Here is a 24231-nt window from a genome sequence, read left to right as displayed (position 1 = left end):
AAAACGGAGGAGGTGGACATCCAGAGAGGGCCCTGCCCCCAGGGGACACCTCTGTCCCTGGGCCAAGCCACCTGGACTGCACTAACTCTCTCAGCCAGTGGGGAAGGGGGCGGACCCCCCTTCCATGGCTGCACAAAGGAAACCTAGAATAAAATATGGATTTTATTCTCTGTGCAGTGGAAGCAACTGAGTGATGTCTGTGGACTCGCATCTGGCTGCTGGGTGGAGAAGGGGCTGGAAGCGGGGAGAGTGGAGCCTGGCAGAACAGTCTAACAGTCTAACAGACTAACTGCCACCTCCAGGGACCCTGGGAGGCAGTGGCCATGGGTGTGGATGCCAGAGGGCAGATTCCAGACATCTTTCGAAGTGGGGGTGGTGTAACCTCCTGAACATCTGAGAAGGGAGCAACTGGGGTGACTCCTGGTTTTGCCCTGAGCAGATGGGGGGCCGTTTAATGAGATACAGAAGACTGCAGGGGAGTGGATTTAAGGGTTAAAAAATCAGGAGTTCTACTGAGGGCGCTCTGTGTTGAGGACCCATGAGACGTCAATCCCACGGGGGATCCTCGCAAGGGCAGAGGTGGACCCCACTGCACCCCCGCACCTGCCTGGCCCCACCCCTCATGGCGCACACAGGCTCCTCACCTCCAGAGCCCAGGAACCTCTTGCCGTCGGAGACGGCCGGGTACTTGGCCTCCAGCCTGCGGTCCGGGTAGATGAGCTCCTCTGCCGAGAAGACCACCTGGCTCTTGGCCTGCCGGAACTTCTTCAGCAGCTCTCGGGGCCCGGAGGCAAACACCACGTCATAGCTGTGGCCGGAGCCAGGAGAAGACAGGGCAGAGGTGAACAGGGGCTGGGGGCGGGGGTGCACGAGCCGGAGGAGACGGGCGATCACGGCTCTCCCCCCTCCTCCCATGCCAGTTCCTGCCTGCCACGCTTCCTCCTGCTCCCTGGGCAGAGGGACAGTCCCCGTAATCGGTGCCGCCTGCCACTCGAAGCACAGCTCAGCATACCTGGGCAGGTGCCCTGACGCACCTTTTCACCAAGAGCCGAGTCTGTGACCTACACCACAGCTCACGGCAACGCCGGATCCTTAACCCGCTGAGCGAGGCCGGGGATCGAACCCGCATCCTCATGGATACTAGTCGGATTTCTTAACCACTGAGCCATGGCGGGAACTCCCAAGGGCTTCATTCTAGAATATTCTCTCTCTCAGCAGAGAAGCCCAGCCCAGGAAGCCCCTGGCCGCCTACCTGTCTGTGAAGAGAATGACCAGGTTCTCGTCTGCATGCTTTTCCAGGGCTTTCTTCAGCAGCCGAACCTTCAGCCCTCCACCCGACGATGCCTCCTTCTCATTCCAGTCCTCCCCCAGTCCCAGCGCCTGCAGAGAAAGGCCCCTTAACATGGGCTCTTGGTGAAGAAATATCTGGGCCAGCTAAGTTTCCACCCCCACCCGGGGAAGTGAACATCTTTGCTTCTGTCTGGCCAGCACCTCCTCCCCTCCCAGTGGGGACACCATTCCAAGGACATGTGTGAGGCTGAGCAGGCCCCTGGTGGGGTCACGTGACCACAGCTGGCCAATCAGAGTGTCCCTCTCTCCCACAGCCATGGGTTTGAGTCTGTGACCCAAGTGACTGTTCTGTTAAAACTGAGGACATGCTGGCTTGTTCTGCTGAGGTTGAGAAGCTGGGGCTTGAAGGTCTGTGGCTGGTGGTCATCCTGCCACTGTACAGAGGAAACATGACTGCAAATGAAAACAAATGAGGCCTAGAGATGGAAAGACAAGGCCCTTCTTGAACTCCTAGATCCAGCTATGCCTGAAGCAACCCTCTGCTTCAACCCTCATTCATGTGAACTAATCCACTTTCTTTCTGGCTTAAAGCCACGAGATCGCAAGCTGTGTAGGCAGTGCTGTGGTCTGTATCATACATCTTTCTGTCCCCAGTGTCCACGACCACACTTGACACAAGGAGGCACGTGGCATGCTCAGTGAAATAGAGGAAAGTCACCCTGCAGGGCTCAGCCCCACAGGCAGCATGGACAGAACACCAACCCCATGGCACTGAGGCATCAGCTTGTGTTTCTTTTTCTTTTTTTCTTTTTCACCTTTTTAGGGCCACATCTGCAGCATATGGAAGTTCCCAGGCTAGGGGTCAAATCAGAGCTGCAGCTGCCAGCCTACACCATAGCTCAGGGCAACGCCGGACCCTTAACCCACTGGGCAAGGCCAGGGATTGAACCCACATCTTCATGGATACTAGTTGAGTTCGTTATCACTGAGCCATGATGGGAACTCTGCTTGTGTTTCTTTAGATCAGTGCTTATACAGGTAAAATCTCTAAACTAAAGCCATCCCAAAATCACCTGGGGGAGACTCACGGAAATGCTGAGTCCCAGGCACTGCCCTCCAAACTAGCCAAGGTCCCCAGGTGGGTCTTTTTTTTCTTTTTAGGGCCACACCAGTGGCATATGGAAGTTCCCAGAGCTAGGAGTCAAATCAGAGCTGCATCCGCGACTCAAGCTGCAGCTTGCAGCAACGCTGGATCCTTATCCCACTGAGCGAGGCCAGGGATTGAACCCACATCCTCATGGATACTAGTCAGGTTCTTAGCTTGCTGAGCTACAGTGGGAACTCCCCCAGGCGGGTCTTACACACACTAACGTACCCCTCCAGTCTCCCCTTCCACCTGCCCCCGACTTCGCCTGTGTTCTTCCCATTCTGCTTTTCCAGAAGCTTTCCCTGAGGCCCCAAGTCAGTTTGGGAAGGGCAACTACCCAGCTCCTGGGCTCTCCCCTCGGCTGTCTCTGCCCCCCTCAGGGACTCTCTTACCTGGATCTTGTAGTTGAAGAACTGGGCTGAGCGCTTGAAGCGTCGGAACCCCTCGGTCTCCTTCGTGGCCACCGTGAGCACCAAGAGGTTGTCTAGGGACAGAGAAGGGAATGGAGGATGAAGAGAGGTGACAGCAGAACCAGGTCACTGTCCAGCAAAATGTATCAAATCTCATAGGATACATTTTCATGTCAACCCATTACAGTCAAGGGCCCAGGGCCTGGGTAGAAAGGGACGTGCTTCAGGTCGCTCAGCAGGTTAAGGACAGAGCTGCGACATGACCTGGGTCTCCTGATTCTCCTCCAGGACTCCACCCACCTGGTAAGTGTGGACATGGCAGCAACCACCGGGAGCAGAGGTGTCTGCACTTCGCACTGTGGGACTGGGTCGCTCAGGATTTAGGGGGCTTTGGCCTCCCACGGGAGCAAAGGAACGGATTCACTCTGAATGCTGAACACCAGGAGGACTTCTCCCGCCAGCATGGGACATTAGCCTGGGGACAAGCACGGCTCTCCATGCCTGCACTCAGGGCAGACATTGCTAATCAATCCTTACAGACTGTCTCGCTGAGCCTCGGCCACCCGGCCTTAGATTCTCCCCATGACATGAGAATGAGGGAGAGTTGGCCTGCCATGGAAACCGACTTGAAATCCTGTCCTTTGGCCAGAGAGGCTAACAAGAGACCTCTCTGAGCTCTGTCGTGTGGCTTCACCTCTGCAATAGAACCTGCTGGAAACACTCCCAGATGCCATCTCTGGAAGCCCTGGGGAAGCCCCTCCCAGGCTACACACTGAGGCTGTGATCTCTGAGAAGGGAAGGCTCTGTCGCTGGCCTGGTTAGACTCCTAGCTCTGCTCCTGACCTTGGGCAAGTCCTTGACCCTTCTGAGCTGCAGCTTTCCCCCTTGTAAAATAGGGATTGTAACAGCACCTCCTTTCCAAGGCTGCTGGACTAATTAAGTGAGATCAGGCCTGTAAAATCCTTCTTGGGATGCTGGTGCCCATGGAGAGCTATTGTTGGTGCTGATCAGTGCATTCAAGGCCCCTGCTGAATGGCCTGGTGACAACTCATTTGCTCCATCTAGCCCTCCTCCAGCCAGCCTCACCTTGCCGGGCTCCTCCCACCTGCCAGGGCTGCCTCTCTGCCCTTTCTCTAACCTTCTTCCAGGTCCCAGGGCTAGGGACCCATCTCCCCTGCCACCACTTCCATGAAGCCTTCTCAGATTTCTCCCGGCCTCTCTCCTGCCCTCAGAGCCAGGACCCCACATTGCAGTGCCCATGCCTGTTTCACGGGGCGAGCCTTACTTCCCTGGGGTCCAGGACATAAAACCCTTTTCTGGGTGAATAGACCACCAACTGGCCAGGCCAGCACAGGCAGGTAAGGCCCTCCTATCCTGACCTCCCTGGAAGCTGGAACTTAAGAGGAGCCTGGGCTAAAAGAACAAAGGAGTCCAGCCTGGCAGAGTGGGCTGAGCCGAGGGGCAGGCTGCTGGTCCCAGGGCAGGGGGCTGGCGCCAGGCGGCCCAGCCAGGATTGGCAAGATCTGTTGGGGGTGTGTCTGGAGGCTGGGGGCACAACAGGGCAGATTCACTAGGCAGGTATGGAAAGGGGGTCCAGGAAAGAGGGGTGCCGCTCACACTTGGGGAAGAGCTCCCCCAACTCTTGCCAGGATGGTTAAGTCTGCCCCCAGGCGAGGAGAGCCAGAGCCCCACCTCTGAGGCCCTCTTGTCCACAACAGGGGCTGCTGAGGACAGAAAGAGTGTCACATTTCACAGATGGAAAAAGCCAGTGTGTGCATGGATGTGAGATTCCGGAGTCTCCACTGAACCAGGGCTCCTGGAATCTGGCAGCGGGGGAGGGGAAGTTAGAAACCCAAGACTCAGATGTGGTGACTTGCCCAGGGGAGCCAGGAAGTGGCAGCACGGCGATTTGGACACAGATACCTGGACCGAGTCCCCTCCCTTAACTTCTGCCCACACTGCTTAGGCCTGGGACGGTGGCCAGGCGTCTGTCTCCATCTGTCCAGAGAGATTGTCCAGCTGAGGAGGAGGGGCAGGCCCCGGGCCATGCCAGACCCTCCCCACAGGCCCGCCTTCCCTGCCCAGGTGGTCTGCGCTCCAAGGGTGTCTTAGCAAATCCTGGGTTCCTTGGGCCACACAATGCCCACACTCCTGGCCAAGGACCCCACAGAATCACCCGGTGCAGAGCGTCCCAAACCTGCCTGCGTATCAGCATCACAAGGCAGGCTATGAAATTCAGATTCCTGGGCCCCAAGACCAGAGGTCTGAGATGGACCCAGGAGTCTGGACTTTTCCTACCTCCCTGGTGATTTCTTTCTTTCTTCCTCCCTCCTCCTCCTTCCTTTCTTCCCTCCCTCCCTCATCCTTCCTTTTTACAGCTGCCCCTAGAGCACATGGAAGCTCCCAGGTTAGGGGTTGAATCAAAGCTGCAACTGGCAGTTTACATCACAGCCACAGCAGCACCAGATCCAAGTCCCATCTGCGACCTATGCTGCAGCGTGCGGGCACCCTGGATTCTTAACCCACTGAGCAAGGCCAGCGATCACACCTGTATCTGCACGGAGACCACCTCGGGTTCTTAACCTGCAGAGCCACAGTGGGAACTCCCCGTCCCTGCTGATTTCTGAGGTCAGCCACATCAGAAACCTCTGGTCCAACCCATCCCCTGGTCCTCTGACGCTGGGCTCCGATGCAGGGACCCCGGAGGTGGTTCACGGCAAAAGAACTCAAGGCAGGCCCCTCCCCCAAGGGACCCTGGCATCCCCTCTCAGCAGTGGCTTGATGTTCTCAGTTTCCAGACCAGGGATTAAACCCCAGGCTGGGGTGAAAGCACCAAATCCTAACCACTTAGACCACCAGAACTCCCGCTTGGCCTTTATTAGACACCATGTACTGGGTGAAGAGTATTATTATTATTTATTTATTTATTTTTGCCATACTGCAACACGTAGAAGTTCCCAGGCCAGAGATCGAACCCGCACCATAGCAACGACCCAAGCTGCTGCAGTGATAACGCCAGATCCTTAACCCACTGGGCCACAAAAGAACTCCCCATGTTCATTATTGAATGTAACCATCAACACCCCATGCAGTGAGTGATATTTCTACCCCTCTTTCTGCACGTGAGGCAACTGAGGCACAGAGAGATTCAATAACTGGCCTAGGGTCACAGAACCCCAAAGGGAGGGGCAAATGAGCCTGAACTCCCAGTGCCCAAGCCCTTCCCCTCGCGGTCTCCCTGTCCAGCATCTTGGGACACTGGGAAGCCCAGCTGTGGACAGAAGCCAGCCTTTCCAGCCGCCTCCCCAGGGTGGGCACCAGGCTCCAGTCACGAGGTGAGGTCTCTTCCCAGCTCACCCACAGCCAGAGCTCTGGGCAGCCCACAGGGTGTCAACGTGGAGGATTCCGCTTCTGGGCCCCAGGGCCCCGCCCACCTGCTTCTGTCTGGTCCTGCCAGCTGCCCGGGCTGAGGCCAGGGCCCACGTGAGGCCCCACATCCAAGGCTCTCGGTCCCCCAACCTACGGCCCAAAGTCCAGCACTGGTTTCCCCAGATGCCCCGTGACCAGGGTCCGCAGAGATAAGCCAGATCGCAGAGTGGGGTGGCAAACTGCCAGCAACAGATGGCTGGGTGAGAAACAGCCCCTCTGCGCCTGTTTCCTCTGTAAATGGAGCAATAATTACAGGATCTTCCTCCGGAGGCGCTCGTGAGGGTTGAATGAGCTCACGTCCATGAAGGGCTGAGCACAGTATCTGGCGTTTCTGTCACAGGGAACCTCCCCTAATAGAGGTGCTGCCCTGGGGGTGAGGGCAGGGATGGAGAGGCGCCACCTTCCTGGGAGCTGGGTGTGCTAGTGGGGGTACAGACACCTCTGGGAGCCTAGGAGAAGGCTGAGGACTCGGGCCTGGTTTGGCTTCTGTTAGATGCCACCTCCTCTCCCCAGGCACTGCCGGCCCAGGCAAGGGAGCAGATGGGCAGATGGGCAGCGTGTGGCCTTGGCTTTCAAGGCATGGTTATGACGCACCCAGTCTGCTCTCTGGGGACGTGGGAATGAATGAAGCTCCCCCCTCATCCCCCACGCCCACCTGGGGCTGGACCGGAAGCCAGGAGATGGTGATTCTCAGGGCCAGAGCCGCCCACTCATTTCCGCCACCTCAATATGCCCCCCTCCCAACACACACACACACACACACAACCAGCTGGGCTTGCCTGCTTCTCCATATCCTCTGTGGAACAGGACGACCCCTGAAGCTCCCCCAGCCCCAACCCCAGCTGACACCCCTGGAGCCTCAGATCTCAGCGGCTGTTGGGTTCCGGGCTGGTCCCTCCCTCTCCATGGCCAGAGGAAGGCCTGCAGGGAAAGGTGTGAGTCCAGGGAGTGAGCAGGGGCTCCGTTAGAAACATCTACAAATGGGAGAAAGGACCCTGTGGCATCTGGACTCCCCCACCCCCTCGGCTCTGTGCAAATTTGCTGGTACGGATGCTGCTCTAGGCCTTTCTCTGTCCCCCTGCATCAGTCTGGGGACTTCCCCAGGACAAGGTTCTCTGGGGGCAGAGGGCTGTGTCTCCCCACCAGATTGGGCATCCCCTGGGGTGAGAAGCTCTGTGTCCCCCCTGGGACCGGGAGCCCTGAAAGTGAGAACCGCCGTCTTTCTCTCCATGAGCTGGACCCTTGGGGATTGGGATGCGGGTGGATTCGCTGCTGAAAGCATCTCCACCCACCACACCCTGCACAGCAAACCCCCTGCCTGACTTCAGGCCTTGCTGTGCCCCCAAGGGACACAGGGCACCATCCCTGGGCCTGTCCCAGGGGAACACTCCTCAGCAGCTGCCCCGTCCTAGACACCTGGTGCTGGCACTCCTCAGCAGCTGCCCCGTCCTAGACACCTGGTGCTGGGCTGGGCATCAGCACCCAGCCCGGGGAGGAAGAAGCTGGCCTCTGCGAGTGGCTGATGGCTGTGGGCAGCTTGGGCAAGGCCTACAGGAAAGAACCCCCACCCGCTCTGTCTTCTTGGCCAGCAGGCTGCAGGGGCCCAACTAGCTGGGTCTGGCAGAGTTGGGGAGACTCCCCCAGGCAGCATCTCTGGGCAACATCCCCCCCATCCAGAGGTAGGGGTCAGCAGGAATGAGCAGAGGGTCTGAGTCCCAGATGATGACGCCACCTCCGACCAGCTGTGGCAACCTGAGGCCAGGTGCTCAACCTTTTAGAGACCCCGTCTTCCCAGGTGCAAAATGAGGCTAATGAGTCCTTATGTGTCAAAAGGGTCTGAACAGAGCAAGGAAAGCACAAGGCCTAAACTTGACAGTGACCTGCCACCAGCCACGGGTCTGAGGACCTGCTTACTGTCTATGAGGTATTTTAGATAGTTCCAATTAGACTCCTCTAGCCTGGGAGCCTCCATATGCTGCCCAGGTGTGGCCCTAAAAAGCAAAAAAAAATTTTTTAAATGTTTTTAAAAAGAAGGAAAATGCTTTTATTTATTTATTTTTATTTTTATTTTTATTTTTGGTGTTTTAGGGCCGCACCCACTACATATGGAAGTTCCTAGGCTAGGGGTGCAATCAGAGCTGTAGTTGCCGGCCTACACCACAGCTACAGCAACACCAGATCTCAGCCGCGTCTGCAACCTACACCACAGCTCAGAGCAACACTGGATCCTTAACCCACCCAGCAAGGCCAGGGATCAAACCTGCGTCCTCATGGATACTAGTCAAATTTGTTACTGCTGAGCCATGATGGGAACTCCCAGAAAATGCTTTTAAGGGCTGGGCATTGAGCTGAACTCTCACCAAAGGCCTCATCCCACCGAATCCTTGCAAGAGCGCTAGCACTGAGGTACCATCACCCTGGTTTTACAGGCTAGAACACCAAGCCTCACGGAGATAAATCACAACTGCTTTACCACGGGAGACATGTGGCTTTGGGCAGAACATGGCACCAAGAAAGTACTCAAGAAATGGTTTCCTGGCACAACACTGTAAATCAACTATATCTTTTTTTTTTTTTAGGCCACACCCACATCGTATGGAAGTTCCCAGGCTAGGGGTCCAATAGGAGCCGCAGCTGCCAGCCTGCACCTATACCACAGCCACAGCAGTGAGGGATCCAAGCCAAGTCTGTGACCTACACCACAGCTCAGGGCAACGCCGGATCCTTAACCCACTGAGCAAGGCCAGGGATTGAACCCATGTCGTCACGGATACTAGTCAGGTTCATTATCACTGAGCCACAACGGGAACTCCCTGAATCAACTACAATTAAAAAAAAAAAAGAAAAAAGAAATGGTGGTTCCCATCCCTTCCCCTGGCCCAAGGGTCTGTTAACCTACTACCCTGCCCCACCCCACTCCGAGGTTCTCTTGGAGGTGGGGGGGACGGGGGATGACGGAAGGTATGGCCAGTTCCATCTCTGCTTTGCTGGGACTGTCCCCGGTCTACACCCTCCTGGGACTTTCAGAGGCTCACTGGGCAGCCCTGAAGGTGGTCCACGGAGGGCTGGGGAGGAGAGAGGCACTCGCCCCCAGGATACTGGGACACACTTTGAAACCCAAGCTGCCTTGAGGATGCAGAAGGAGCATGAGGCGCAGAGTGCACCAGATCTGAGACCACCCTCTCCAAAGCTGGACAACCTGGGCAGCCACCACACCTGCCTGGGCCTTAGTTTCCTCAGGTGCAACCCAGAGAGGGGAAGACCCACCTGGCAGGGGCAGAGCAGACCACAGAGGACACAGGTGAAGGTCAGACGGCTCCCCATTGTGAGCCACCCCTCCCACCCCTACCCCTGCCCAGGGGCCCCTCACCCCCAGGTGGTGAGGCCTGGGTGTGAATCCTGGTTCCAAAGCCCACATGCTGTGTGACCCTGGGCAAGTGAACCGACTCTAGGGCCTCAGTTTGCCCAGCTGGAAAATGGGAATGGAAGGATGCACATCTTAAGGATGTGATCCTGCTAAACTGATGCCTGACTCAGAGCGAGTGCTCTGTAAAGAGTAGCTACTGTCATTATTACCAGCGGTCATATTACTTGCCCCTCTGGGACTGAACGGGACTTTGGCCCTTCCAGCTGAGCGACTGTGGGAACCCCAACCCTAAGAGGGAAGTGTTTTGTCCAAGTCACCAGCGAGTCAGTGGACATGGAGTCTGAACTCAGAAACCCTCCGAAGCCCAGGCCTCCCATACCGATGGGTCCTAACCGAGACGGCCCCCAGCCCAGCCCTCCCCCACCCCCATCCCTCTCTCCCGCTCCGGGCCTCGGGTCCTCACCCTCCGGTTTGGCGTCACCCTTCGTTTCGGTCAGAAGCAGCCAGCCCAGTGGGGCCAGAAGTAGCAGGAGCCGCATGGCCAGGGCCTGGGGACGTCCGGCTGATCCAGCGGCTCTCGCAAAAAAGCTGGAAACTTCGCGACGGGGCCGGTGATCCCGCTGCCACGCACTGGGCCCGCCCCGGGGGCGGTGTCGCCCCGCCCCCACCGCCTGGGGGAAGGGTTTTCTGCAGACTCGCCCGAACCCGCGGCCTCTCCGAGTCCGGGCAGCTCCCTCCGGCCTGTCTCTGCGGCTCCCGGGTCCTGCCGCCGCCGACTTCCTCCCACCTTTCTCCAGGGGGCTGCACTCCGACCAGGAAGAGAAGGGGAGATGGGGGCGAGGCAACAATTTCCATACCCCAGACTCCGAGCCAAGGCTGGATGGTATCCTGAGCCTCAGTTTCGCCCCGGAGAAGTGGGATTTATAATGGCATCTATTCCTCGGACTCTATGCGCGGATTAATGACATCGTTACCTGCAGTGCGTTTAGAACAGCGCCTTGATAAACCCTCTAAATCTCAGTTCATGAGATTTCCTGAGTCCTTGGCCAGGGCCATGGCTATCAGGGTCTGAGCCTGGAGTGGGTGAGGCAGGGCAGCAATGTGTTCAGAAGCATCCACACCCCTGCGGAGCGGCTCCTGGCTGCTGGAAGTGAAGAAAGCACATGACCCCCCCCTCCACACACACACACACCATCCTTGCAAAAAGAGACTCACTTAGTCTGCCTTTTTGTCCCCGGGAGGCAAAGGTAATCTCCCATCCAGGGAAGGTCTTGTTCATGAGGTCCCATTGAATGAATGAATGAATGAAAAAGTGTTCCCTGGTGGCCTAGCAATTAAGGATCTGATGTGGTCACTGCTATGGCTTGGGTCACTGCTGTGGCACAGGTTCCATTCCAGGCACAGGAACTTCTGCATCCCACAAAGCGAAAGAAAGAAAGAAAAAGGGGAAGAGGTGCTCTCATCGTGGCGCAGCAGAAACGAATCTGACTAGGAACTATGAGGTTGCAGGTTCGATCCCTGGCCTCACTCAGTGGATCCGGCATTGCCGTGAGCTGTGGCGTAGCTCGGATCCCACATTGCTGTGGCGGTGGCATAGGCCGGTGGCTACAGCTCCGATTAGACCCCTAGCCTGGGAACCTCCATATGCCACAGGTGCGACCCTGAAAAGACAAAAATTTAAAAAAAAAAAAAAAGAGGAAGAAAGAAAGGAACCATTTAGGGTCTTTTCACAGATGTGGATCTTCAAGGCCCAACAAAGAACTCAATGGTTTTTAGAATGAGAACTCCTGGAGCAGAGGTCAGCTAGAGGCAACCATCTCTTGAGAAACAACAACAGCAAAACTCCCAAAACTCCCTTCCTTGGAAGAGACCCTGAAACAGAGGTGTGGGGGCCTATTTTCAGCAAGTTAGGCTCCAGAGAGGTGGGTAGTGAGTACAAACCTGGGTGGCGGAGGGAAGAGAAACGTCCTGGTTATCAGTGAGCAACGAATATACACCATATACAGTCCAAACAAAGCCAACACATGTTCTTGTTTGAAGGTAGGTACAACCCCTGGCCACCAAGGAGGTCATCTCATTGTAGAGAGATTTGTTACCGTAAAGACGGTAAAAGTGAGGCCTGGGGGGCGGGGGGGGGGGTACCCAGCAGCACGGTCAAGGTCAAAAGGCAACTAAAGTGAAGAGACATGAATGCAATCCAGAGCCACCCATCTGGGACCTGGAACTCAGGGGTGGGGGTGGTTTTTGCAGCTGGGGACAGGATTTGGTGCCAGAGTCAACCGGATGTTTTTGCATGCAGGAGCCTGCAGACTGAAATTCCAGCTCCTCCAAGGAGGAAATGAAAGGATAAGCAGAGGGGAAGAGTCGGAGCATGTGTCGGCTGGCTCAGTTTTCAAAGCTCTGACTCAGGCCATGTTGCCCACAGCCCTGCGAGGTGGGCAGTCATGGCTCCATTTTCCGAAATAGGAAACCGGGGCTCAGAGAAGTGACGCCAGTTGCTCGAAGTCACACAGCTGATGTGGGACCACATCAGGGAGGTGACTTAGAAACTCAGCTCACCCTTTGCATTTGCTGGGGCCCAAGGAGTACCTGGATGATGATGTACTGTGGGCAGAAAGAAAGATCCTTGGGGGCCCCCAGAGTCATTGTAAAACTGGAGAGGGATCAACCTTGGAGGCTGCTGCCCTCCCTCGGAGAAAGGATTCACCCTGGCGAGACCTGCCTGCCGCAACTTCGGTATTTATTTCCCTGCTCCCTTCGCCAAATTGCTGGAACTTGAACTCGGTCCAAGCGTCATCCAAAAGGAGGGCCGGTCTCTTTAAGCAGCTTGGCTGCTGCCCAGATGTTACTCCTGGTACGTGCTGCACGTGTTGTGTGTAGTTAAAGGCAAAGGACTCTGCTTTTCTGGGAAGGAACTGGAAGGAGAGCTGGGCTGGGGGCGCTATTGTCTGCTACCATGAGGGGCTTTTCCCCCTTTCATCCTGTGCTTTTCTCCACTCTTACCATTTCCTTTCTTTTCTTTTTCTTCTTCTTTTTTCTTTTTAGGCTGCCCCGAGGCACATGGCATTCCCAGGCCAGGGATCAGATCTGAGCCACGTTTGTCACCAAGGCTGCAGCTGTGGCAACTCCAGATCCTTAACCCACTGCTGAGCTGAGGATCGAACCTGCATCCCAGCAGTGCAGCGACACTGCCCATCCCGTTGCGCCACAGCGGGAACTCCACCGTTTCCTTTCTTGACCCTAGGCAGAGCGATGACCTCAGTGGACAGCCACATTCTGTGCTGCCAGCGGGCCTCCTCCCTGCCCCACACCTATCAGCTGGTCCCACGGGTAGCTCCTTCGATGATAATAATAATACTATGTTTTCAAATTGTCCCTTTAAATGAAAAAAAGTAACATACAAGGGTAGATCATATGCTACAATTTCCGTGAAGGGAAATGTAGACATCTATGTGTATGTGTTTGTGTATCTGTAAGTGAGTAAAATTTCTGGAAGAGGATCCGAGGAACAGGAAGCAGTGGTGGCATTTGGAGAGAGGAACTAACTGGCTGGGGGTCCTAGGAAAGAGGAAGACTTAATGGCCACTCTTCACCCTCTTGTATATTCTGAATTTTGTGCCATGTACACGTTTCCTAGTAAAACTGAAGAGTGAATGGTTATCTTAAGCCAGGTAGTATGCTAAATGCTTAACTTGTTTGTGAAAACGTCACATCTCAGAGGACTCCTGTGCTGTCTCGTGATCCCCATTTTATGGATGGAGAAACTGAGGCCCAAAGTTAGCTGACTTGCTAGCAAGGGACAAGGTCAAGATTCAAAACCCAGGCAGCCTGGTGCCAGCGTTCTTGGTCTTGGCCTCCTGGCTTTGCTGTGGCTGTGTTGCTGATCCTGGGTTGTGATTCCCTCCCAGGGGCGTGTTTGAGAGCCGTGAGGGAGTTCAGAGCACCAATAATAAACCTTGTCTTTGATGTAGAAATCTACTTCCAATAATTGCTCCCCCAGAAGCAGTCACAAAAGTGGGCCAAGTTATATGTCTCTTCCATGGATGTTTGTAATGGCAAAAATAATGATGTGGGTTTTCATTGAGTGTGCACTTACCCATGTCATACACCCGGCTTGCTTTGCCTGCCTTAACTTATTTGTTTCTCAAAAACCTAAGAGGCAGATTCTCTGGTCATCCCCCTTTCAAGGGTGGGTTCAAGCCTGCCTTAGTCCTTTGCTCTCACCTCACCCTGCCTCCCAACTATTTCTGATTCCCGGACGGGGTTGGAGGGATTGCCTCTCTCTAACTGTAGGTCATGGATTCCTGCACACCCAGGAACCTCTTCTGTGGGGTTTGTTAAGTCCTGGTTGGAATTAAGAATTTTGTGTTGGGAGTTCCCATCGTGGCTCAGCGGTTAATGGATCCGACTAGGAACCATGAAGTTGAGGGTTCAATCCCTGGCCTTGCTTAGTGGGTTAAGGATCCGGCATTGCCATGAGCTGTGGTGTAGGTTGTAGATGTGGATTGAATCCCGTGCTGCTGTGGATCTGGTGTAGGCCGGCAGTGCAGCTCCAATTCAACCCCTAGCCTGGGAACCTCCATATGCCGCATGGGAGTGGCCCAAGCAATGGCAAGAAAAAAAAAAAAAGAATTTTGTGTTGACGTACAATGGAATATTAGTCTTAAAAAAGAATGAGATTATGCCTGCCCTTCGCAAAGACATGGATGGACCTAGAGATTATCATACTAGGCGAAGTAGGCCACAGTCCAAGATCATGATATCACTTATATGGGGAATATAAACATAAAGGATACATGGAGCTCCCGTCATGGCTCAGTGGTTAATGAATCCAACTGGGAACCATGAGGTTGCGGGTTTGATCCCTGGCCACGCTCCGTGGGTTAAGGATCTGGTGTTGCTGTGAGCTGTGGTGTAGGTCGAAGACTTGGCTCAGATCCCGCATTGCTGTGTCTGTGGTGTAGGCCGGCAGCTACAGCTCTGATTAGACCCCTAGCCTGGGAACCTCCATATGCAGCAGGTGTGGCCCTGGAAAAGACCAAAAAAAAAGAAAAGACACACACAAAAAAAGGATGCAAATGAACTTATATACAAAACAGAAATAGACCCACAGACATAGAAAACAAACATGGTTAGCAAAGGGGGAATGTAGAAGAAAGACAAATTAGGAGTTTGGGATGAACGTATATACACTGCTATATATAAAACAGATAACCAGCAAGAACCTACTACATAGCACAGGGAATTATATTCAGTATTTTGTAATAATCTATAAGGGAAAAGAATCTGAAAAAGAACATGTACACACACACACACACACACACACACACACACGTAAAACTGAGTCACTTTGCCGTGTACCTGAAACTATCACAACATTGTAAGTCAACTATTCATCTCTAAGGAGTTCTCACTGTGGCACAACAGGATTGGCAGTGTCTTAGGAGTGATGGACACAGGTTTAAGCCCCGGCCCAGTACAGTGGTTTAAGGATCCGGTGCTGCTGCAGCTTTGGCTTAGGTCCCAACTGCGGCTGGGATCTGAACCCTGGTCCAGGAACTCCATATGTTGTGGGGAGGCCAAAAAAGAAAAAGTAAAAAAAAAACCCTGTATGTCAATAAAACTTAAAAAAATAAATAAACTCTGTTTGTGCTTAATGACCTTAAACAACAACAACAAAAAAAGATGAGCAAACTGCAGGATCACCTAGACAGGCCCCTTCTCATAAGGCCCTGGCTCTAGAACTCCGCAGACCCATCTGTGTCTGCTCACAGCCCACAAGAAGCCACCTCAAATGACCGCTCGATTTTCAACAACTGGGAAGCACTGTCCGGCTTTGGAATGCCCTGAAACCAAAGTGGAAACAATTACCCCAGTGTCTGCCCCTGTGCTCGTATTGAATTTTTTTTACCCAGAAACAGAACAAGAATTCTCTTTTGCATTGATAATTCACAATTTAAATGCATTTTCTTTCTCTTCTCTTTTAATGGCCACACCCATGGCATATGGAAGTTCCTTGGCCAGGGATCAAATCTGAGCTGCGAGAGTGGCAGCCTACCCACAGCTTCGGCAACACCCAATCCTTAACCCACTCCATCGGGGCTGGGAATCAAACCCACAACTCTGGGAAGACAGGAGCCACTGCAGTCAGGTTCTTATCCCACTGTGAACTCCTAAACATGTGTTCAAAACAGGAGACCTGAGTGTTTTGTTTTGTTTTCCTTTCTTTTTAGGGCTGCACCCGAGGCATATGGAAGTTCCCAGGCTAGGGGGCCAATTGGAGCTACAGCTGCCGGCCTATGCCACAGTCACAGCAACATCAGATCTGAGCCATGTCTGTGATCTATAGCACAGCTCACGGCAATGCCAGATCCTTAACCCACTGAGCAAGGTCAGGGATGGAACCCGCATCCTCATGGATACTAGTCAGATTCATTTCTGCTGCGCCACAATGGGAACTCAGAGACCTTAGTGTTTTACGTTATTTAATAAGTTAAAACTCAGAGTTGACATGAAGTAGACAGCTTGGGGAGTTACTGCTGTGGCACCATGTTATTGGCATCAGCAGTCTCTGCAGTGCCAGGGCACAGGTTCGAGAAATGGACAGTCTCCATCCTGGTTTGTGTCCAATATGCTGTATATTCAGCCACAACAGGTCTGGAAGAGTCGTCAACAAAATATAGCCTAGGAGGTCTAGTTTACCATGGTTTCTTTCTTTCCTCCTTCCCTCCCTCCCTCTCTCTCCCTTCCTTCTTTTCTCTCTTTTTTTTTCTTGGCTGCACCTGCAGCATGCAAAGTTCCTGGGGCAGGAACTGAACTCCCGCCACAGCAGCCACCTGAGCAACAGCCGTGATAACACGGAATCCTTAAGCCACTGCTCCACAGAAGTCCCCATGATTACTTTTCTTTCTTTCTTTCTTTCTTTTTTTTTTTTTGGAGGGGGAGTGGAGGAAAATTTTGTACAGTTCCAATTTTTTTTTTTCAATGAGGATCAGTTTTACAGAGAAAAAAGTTTTAAAATAATTTTTTTTTTAAATCTTAGGGCTGTTGAATCCATCAGTAGCAGACGGGGGCCCACCACGTGCTCGGTTTGGGTAACGCGGTGTGGTTCTCCCTCCCCCCCCAATTAGTTGGATGTTTCCAGTGCTCCCTAGACCCCTCTCTTTTGGCCTCGCTCTTTTGGCCAGAGAACCGGCGGTCCAGCCTGCGGTGCCCCCGCCCCTCCTTCCTCGCCTGGGCACCTGCTCCTTTTCTGGGGCCCGCCTCCTCCTCTCTCCTCCGCCCTCCCTCCCTCCCTCCCTCCCTCCGCCCTCTCCTTTTCCATCTGTCGCAAAAGAGTCGGCGGCGCTTGACGGCCGGTGTTGTTTGACGGCCGGAGGCAGTCGAGAAGGAGGAGGAAGCAGTAGTGGCAGCGGCTGCGGCGCCTGTGAGGGGGGCCGGGGTGAGCGCCGCGATCCAGGCCGGGAGTGAGGCGCGGGCGGCCGGGCTGGTGGGCTGGGCGGCGGGCCCGGCGGCCGCCCCCACGCCGCGCCCGGTGGCCCGATGTGGCTGCAGCAGCGGCTTAAGGGGCTGCCGGGACTGCTGTCGAGCAGCTGGGCCCGCCGCCTACTCTGTCTGCTCGGCCTCCTGGTGCTGCTTCTGTGGTTCGCGGGCTCCGGGGCGCGGCGGGCGGCGGGCGGCCTGCAGCTGTTGCCCTGGCCCCGCGGCAAGCCGGGCGCCGCTGAGCCCTCTGCGTGTCTGGAGGCGGCCACCCGCGCCTGGCACGGCCTGCGGGAGCGGGGCGAGGCCGTACCGCTGGGCCCTGGAGTGCCGGCCCTGGTGGCCAACGGCTACCTGGTCCTGGACGTGGTCGGCAACCGGCTGTGGGTGACGCCTGGGGAGCGGGAGCCCTCCGTGGCACCGGACTTCTTGCCCTTCGTGCAGCTGCGCCCGCTGAGCGCACTTTCTGAAGCTGGAGAGTCAGTATTGCTGCTTCGGGAAGGGCTGCTGCGGAGGGTGCGTTGCCTACAGCTCGGGACCCCGGGTTCGGGCCCGGCGGCCGCCGGCCCCGCCTCGGCCTCTGGCTTTGTCACGGGATCTGGCCGAGACTGCGTGCTGCTGCAAGAGGACTTTCTGGCGCACCGGGGCCGACCCCACGTCTATTTACAGCGCATCCAGCTTAACAACCCCACAGAGCGCGTGGCCGCGCTGCAGGCTGTGGGGCCCACGGCGGGCCCGGGTCCCAGGGCCTTCACCAGCACCCTGGAGAAGGTCGGAGACCATCAGTTCCTCCTCTACTCGGGCCGGTCCCCGCTTTTTTCCACGGGTCTAGTGTACCTGGTGGTGGTGGCCGCCAAGAAGCTAGTGAACCGTCTCCAAGTGGCTCCCAAGACGCAGCTGGACGAGACTGTGCTGTGGGTGGTGCATGTCTCAGGCCTACTGGACGCCCATGGGCTCAGAAGCAAAGCCGCCAAGGAGCTCAAGGTGCTCCAGGACTTGGCACGGAAGGAAATGCTGGAGCTTTTGGAGATGCCCGCGGCTGAGCTGCTTCAGGACCACCAGCGGCTCTGGGCTCAGCTCTTCAGCCCAGGTGAGGCCTGGCGAGTGTTTGACTCACTGTCCACAACTTGCACCAGGGGGAGCACGGTCCACCCTAGAGATGCCCCTCCAAAGGCTGCAGAGGGGACACTGAAGGGGAGAGTCCTGGGGTGGTTTAAACTTGGGCCTGGCATTTGATCTGGGCCTGCCTCTCTTGCTCCACCACTTAGTATCTGTGTGACCTTGTATGGGTCGTCTAATCTCTCTGGGCTTGTGTTCCATAATAACAGTAGCACCTGCCTCAGAAGCTTTTTATGAGATTCTAATGAAAGAAGGGTGTAAAGGGCAGATCTTATTGGTATTTGTTCCTGTAGATGAGTTTGAGCAGAGTGGCTTGGGGGTTAGTTTGTAACGGATAAACCCGGGGGCCTGGCCCATCCCGAGTCTTTCCTCTGTTCCCACAGTTCTGGCTAGTGACAGGGAGGGGCTTTTTTGTTTTGTTTTTTGGGTTTGTGTGTGTGTATCTTTTTAGGGCTGCACCTGTGACTTATGAAAGTTCCCAGGCTAGGGGTCAAATCGGAGCTGCAACGGCTGGCCTACGCCACAGCCACAGCAATGCCAGATCCGAGCCGTGTCTGTGACCTCCACCACAGCCCATGGCAATGCCGGATCCTTAACCCACTGAGCGAGGCCAGGGATCGAACCTGCATCCTCGAGGATACTAGTCAGATTCATTTCTGCTGAGCCAGACGGGAACTCCAGGAGGGGCTTTTTGATGTGTTTCCACTAGGCTGAGGTTTGGCCTGGCTGTTGTGGCTGCAGCATTTTCATGGGGCGGCGGTGGAATCTCTTCAGCAGGAGAAATGTTCCTGTCACGTGAAAACTTCTTTGTTAAAAAAAGGAAATCCTAGCCTAGAGGAGAGAGAGACTGAGAGATGTTGGTTTCTAGTTGTCCAAATGCATGTATTTAGTTGCTCAAAGAGTCTTTAATTTATTCAAGTGTTTGTTGAATGCTTCTGCCAGGAACAGTTCTCCCCATGGGCAATATGGAAGCAGACAGAAAGTTCCTGCTCTCATGGTTCTTAAATGCTGAAGTGGATGTTTGTGATACTTTGGGAGTTGGAGCCCCCCGGGGCTTTCCGGGGAGTGGCTGTGGGGAGTGAGGCCCTGAGGGGGACTCCTGGGTTTTGGGTGGCGGGCCCTAGCAGGTGTCTGCAGACAATTTAGGGAAGGATTGGTGCGGGGCTGGGAGAATTCAACCTTGTCGGGTTCCGTTTGCCTGTCAGACATCCAGGTAGAGACCCCACGCAGGCAGATGGCTCTCTGAGCCTGGGGTTCATACAGATCTGGGGGATCCTTTGTTCAGGTGTGGTTTGAAGCCACAGGCCTGGTGGGAGGAAGACGCAGCCCATGACTGGCCAGGGCATTGATGGCAGTTCTGGTGTTGGGGATGGGACTCTTGGCGCTGGAGGTTTGGCTGAGTCTGTGTCCTTCCAGGCTCTGGCAGGAGGCCCCACTGCCTTTTAACAGGATTTTCGGTTTCAGGCCCACAGGGTTCAAGGTGGTCACGTGAGGAGGCCTGGCAGGATGACGTTCTGTACTCGAGGGAGACTGGAACTGCTGCTTTCATCCTCAGGGACAAAAACTTCCTGTGTCTGCTGCCGTTTCTGGGTGGGGGCGCTGCTTCACACAGCAGCTTGATGTAGGGATTGAACCTGGGCCACAGCGTGAAAGTGTTGACTCCTCACCACTCGACCACCAGGGACCTCCCTCTGCTGCTCCTGATCTTTGTTTCTTAACCTCAGCCTCCCAGCCGTGCCTTTTCCTCCTTAACGGGCAGCCTTTGTGCGTTACAGGCGTGGAGATGAAGAAGATCACCGATGCGCACACTCCGTCCGGCCTGACCGTGAACCTGACACTCTACTACATGCTCTCCTGCTCCCCGGCCCCGCTGCTCAGCCCCGACTTGAGCCACCGGGAGCGGGACCAGATGGAATCAACACTCAACTATGAAGACCACTGCTTCAGCGGCCACGCCACCATGCACGCTGAGAACCTCTGGCCAGGCCACCTGTCCTCCGTCCAGCAGATCCTGCAGCTCTGGGACCTGTGGAGGCTGACCCTGCAGAAGCGCGGCTGCAAGGGGCTTGTGCGGGCGGGCGCCCCAGGCATCCTGCAGGGCATGGTGCTCAGCTTTGGCGGCCTGCAGTTCACCGAGAACCACCTGCAGTTCCAGGCCGACCCCGACGTGCTGCACAACAGCTACGCCCTGCACGGCATCCGCTACAAGAACGACCACATCAACCTGGCCGTGCTGGCAGATGCCGAGGGCAAGCCGTACCTGCACGTGTCTGTGGCGTCGCGAGGCCAGCCCATCAAGATCTACGCCTGCGAAGCAGGCTGCCTGGACGAGCCTGTGGAGCTGACCTCAGCGCCCCAGGGCCACACCTTCTCGGTCATGGTCACGCAGCCCATCACGCCGCTGCTGTACATCTCCACGGACCTCACGCACCTGCAGGACCTGCGGCACACGCTGCACCTCAAGGCCATCCTGGCCCACGACGAGCACATGGCCCAGCAGGACCCCGGGCTGCCCTTCCTCTTCTGGTTCAGCGTGGCCTCCCTCATCACCCTCTTCCACCTCTTCCTCTTCAAGCTCATCTACAACGAGTACTGCGGGCCTGGCGCCAAGCCCCTCTTCAGGAGCAAGGTACCGAGCCGCCGCGTCTTCAGAGCCTGGGCCCCGGCCTTGCGTTCCGTCTCGAGGCTAGGATGGGGGAGGCCGGGGCAGGAGTAGGAGGTCCTTCCAGCCCATGTCCTCAGCCCTCAAGACAGAGAGAGGAGTGAGCGCGTTTTGAGAGGACAGTAAGATTTGCCTTCCGAGAGGTGACCGTAGGAGGAGACAGCTGTGGAGTCCAGGCGGGCGTAGACCCCCTGGCCTCCCAGGGACATGGGCAGCCCCCCACCCACCCATCCCTCCTGAATCTCAGCTCAGTTAAAAGTAACAGCAGCCAGGCATTCTCACTGTGGCTCAGCGATAATGAACCCATCTAGTATCCATGAGGATGAGGGTTTGATCCCTGGTCTCAGTCAGTGGGTTAAGGATCCGGTGTTGCCGTAAGCAGACTTGGCTCTAAGTTGCAGATGCGGCTTGGAAGCCGTGTGAGTGTAGCCCTAAAAAGAAAAAAAAAAAATGATAACTTCAGCAAACCCCTAAATTGACCCAACGCCTCTCCTGAACGCCTGGTGGGACCCCGCCCCCACCCCGGGAGCCTGTTTACTGAGTCCGAGGTCCGTCCCTCGCTGAGGACTGGCCTGAGGTGGTCGTTTGATCAGCCAGGACTAGACCGTTCCCCTCCTGTTTCCTGAAACGTCTTTGCTCCCAGGAAGCGGTGGTTTTGACCGCGGGCGCTGTGGGGCTCTTGTCGGAATGTATCTTGGGGCTCAGGATCGGTGTCCCCAGGAGGCTCTGCCACCCAGTCTTCTCTGCTTTCCCGCTGCAGGGCTTCCCGGGAAAGCACAGGAGGGCAGCCCTTGTCAGCGGTCCCGGGCGAGGGCGCTTCTAGAGGGCCGAGCTGGTTCCCCGCCGCCTCTCGTCCCTCGTCAGACTGTAGTGAGTTGCAGGGTGCGTCCAGCCCCAGGGCTGTGCTCCTCCCGGTCGTCGAAGAGCCCTGGCCCCGCAGGAGGAAGGCCCCAGCCCCTCCGCACAGGCCTCCGTGGCTTCTGGTTTCTAGTGTCTGGCTCGAGGCCGGGACTTGGAGAAGGAAGTGGCGCTTGGCCTGCAGAAGCGGGAGCAGGGCAGAGGCAGGTCTGGGCCCCTCAGGCTTGAAGAACACGGGAAGTCGGGTCAAAGAGAAACGCGCAGACGGCCTTCGCGGTGCCCGTCCCCGGACATAGGGCTACATTTGCACCCCGGGGGTCTGGCGGCCTCCGTTAGGCATGCGGGCTGAGCAGTGGCTTCTCTGCCCTTATTCCGACAAGTCCACCCTTGGGGTCCCACCCATCAGTGGGACGAGCCAAGCTGCCTTCCCGGGTCCTGCCCCGGAGAACGCACGCCCTCCCGTTTACTCTCCCTCAGGCCAGGCCTCCCCACAGCAGAGCCCAGGGGACTCGCCACCCCTGCCAGAGGGTGTGTCCGGCCCCTGAGTCCAAGGCAGAGCCTGGGTGGGGGGCCACCGGGGCGCCTCCATCGCCTGCTTCCCTTGAGCGTGCTTAGCTGTCCATCGGGCCCGGCGTGTGCAGTAACAGCCTGTCTTGTCAATTGCACAGGAGGACCCCAGCGTGTGAGGGACACTCAGTCCTGCTTTCAGGCGCCACTTGCACAAGACGCCCGGCACTGTAAGTCGTGCTGCTGTGAACAAGGGATCCTTCGGAAGCACCCTGCCTTTTGTGCCTTGTTGGGGGACACCAGTGACGCAGAAGCACGTGTTCAGGAGTTTGTGTTGGGGAGCAGGGGAGGGGAGGGGCCCGTGGCCGCTTTGTAAGCTTTCGACTCAATAAAATGAACCTGTACGGAAAATACTTGAAATTGAACTCACTCCTTCCACTTTCCCCCTTCTCTGTCCCAGGAAATAGATCCTTTGTTGAAAAGACTCTCGTCTAGGAAAAATTGTGTTCTTTTCCTAATTTAATGTGTTCTTTCTCGAATGAATTTTTAATTTATTGTTGAGATTTTCCCGGATGGCTTTGCATCCACTGCAGGGAGCGAATCTCGGCGGCGATGTCCGGCCCAAGCCGCCTGGGTGGGTCTGGAGGCCCACACGCCCGCTGCCTGCGTGGAGCGGGGCCTGGGTCACCTTCGGGTTTGCACATTGTCTCTTTCTAGTCCTGAGCCTGTGGAGATCTGGGGTTTTGTACTCTGGGCTTTGGGGGAGGTGTTTCACTTTCTAGTGATTGATGATTGTTGGGTTTTGAAATACCAAAGCTTTTTTTTTCTTCTTTTTTTTTTTTTTTTGTTCAGTTTTTAAATAAATCTCTTTCAAACTTTGTGACCAGTTTGTGTGTGGTTGAGTCTGACCCAGACACTTGGGTAGAGTCTGAATCACAAGCTGCCCGGGGGGTGATGACAGTATTCTTTCCCTGCGTCTTTTCCTCTTCAGAGGTCACTCGGGATGTAGAGTGGCCCCCCTCCCCGTACTACTCACCTGGGGCCCCTGCTGTGTGGACCTGGCTGCTTGAGGAGTGTTCTCTGTCCCTTCCTGCTGCAGCGCCCCTCCGGCTACCTGTGCCCAGGAGCCTGCCATTGGCCTAGTGGCAGGAAAAAAGCCCCAGTGGGCCTCCTGCTGGTTGTTCCCAAAGCTAAGGTCTGAGTTCTTCCTTGTGGGGAGAATGGAGCAAAGGGGGACCAGGCTCCCTAGTGTCCCGAGGTTTCCCTGCTTTCCCAGAGGAGTGTTTTAAGCGTCCCCAGGAGCCAGGCGTGCTTTTGCCTAGTTGCCGAGTGTCCGGCTGGGAGAGGAGGTAAGCAAGGTCAGGGGCGACGAGCAGCCCTGCTTTTCCTGTGGCCTCAGTCCCACGTACCTCCCACTGTTGTTCTGGAGGGTGCAGGGCAAAGGAATGCGTCCCCCTTTTAGCCGCGGGCATTGGCTGGCAGGGGTGCGGGCGGTGTGATTAACCACGTGACATGCCCTCTAGTCCTTGCGTTAAACGAAGCCACTCGACAGCAGGAGCAGTGCTTCATGGCTCCCACTCACTCAGTTTAGCTTGAAACCAGCCGCCCTTAAATGTTTGGAAAACACCGGCCGAACCCTGGAATATCGGTGGACAAATATTCGTAAATTGTCACGCTTAATGAAGTGCGCATGCGCGTTAGGTATTTGCCATCAGCACGCCCCGTGCAGGGAGGAGGTTGCTGAAGGTTAGGATCCCAATTTTAGAGCCGCGGAAACAACCTGGGAATAATTTGCTCAAGGCCACGCGGTCCAGGCTGGGATGCAAACCGGGGCTGGCTGTCTGCCCAGCCTCTCAGCCCCTACACCCCGCTTTTCTCCGCCTGCTCCTCTGATGGCCCCCGCGCGATGGGATCGGGTTTAACGTATTTTCTCCTCTCCTCTGGGACCGCATCTGCAGCCCCT

The 24231-nt window shown here is 55.8% G+C and overlaps 2 protein-coding genes across 4 annotated transcripts in view; one reads left to right on the top strand and one right to left on the bottom strand.

Annotated features, from left to right (window-relative positions):
• Positions 1-10754, bottom strand: part of PLOD1 (procollagen-lysine,2-oxoglutarate 5-dioxygenase 1) — a 31775-nt gene extending 21021 nt beyond the window's left edge. Inside the window, exons 1-4 of the mRNA XM_003127577.5 lie at positions 10107-10754; positions 2830-2921; positions 1253-1380; positions 645-808 (exon numbers count right to left, since the gene is read on the bottom strand). Of these exons, the coding sequence (XP_003127625.1) occupies positions 645-808; positions 1253-1380; positions 2830-2921; positions 10107-10182 (460 nt within the window). The 5' untranslated portion in view covers positions 10183-10754. The remainder of the gene's footprint in view (positions 1-644; positions 809-1252; positions 1381-2829; positions 2922-10106) is intronic.
• KIAA2013 (KIAA2013 ortholog) lies at positions 17018-22681 on the top strand. 3 transcript variants are annotated; one of them, XR_001309242.2, is made up of 4 exons: positions 17024-18212; positions 20017-20870; positions 21664-21785; positions 22430-22681. XR_001309242.2 is itself a non-coding variant. In XM_005665001.3 (4 exons), the coding sequence occupies exons 1-3, from the start codon at positions 17186-17188 to the stop codon at positions 21724-21726; spliced, it is 1944 nt and encodes a 647-aa protein (XP_005665058.1). In that variant the 5' UTR covers positions 17024-17185; the 3' UTR covers positions 21727-21773; positions 22430-22681. The 3 variants fall into 3 exon arrangements, 2 of the variants coding, with proteins under 2 accessions (XP_003127624.1, XP_005665058.1); XM_005665001.3 differs by having other exon boundaries at positions 21664-21773; XM_003127576.4 differs by lacking the exon at positions 21664-21785 and having other exon boundaries at positions 17018-18212.

The sequence above is a fragment of the Sus scrofa genome, chromosome 6 (assembly GCF_000003025.6).
Source record: "Sus scrofa isolate TJ Tabasco breed Duroc chromosome 6, Sscrofa11.1, whole genome shotgun sequence".
Taxonomy (NCBI): Eukaryota; Metazoa; Chordata; class Mammalia; order Artiodactyla; family Suidae; genus Sus; species Sus scrofa.
The sequence above is the reverse complement of the archived record's forward strand: the minus strand, read 5'-3'. Positions and strand labels throughout refer to the sequence as shown.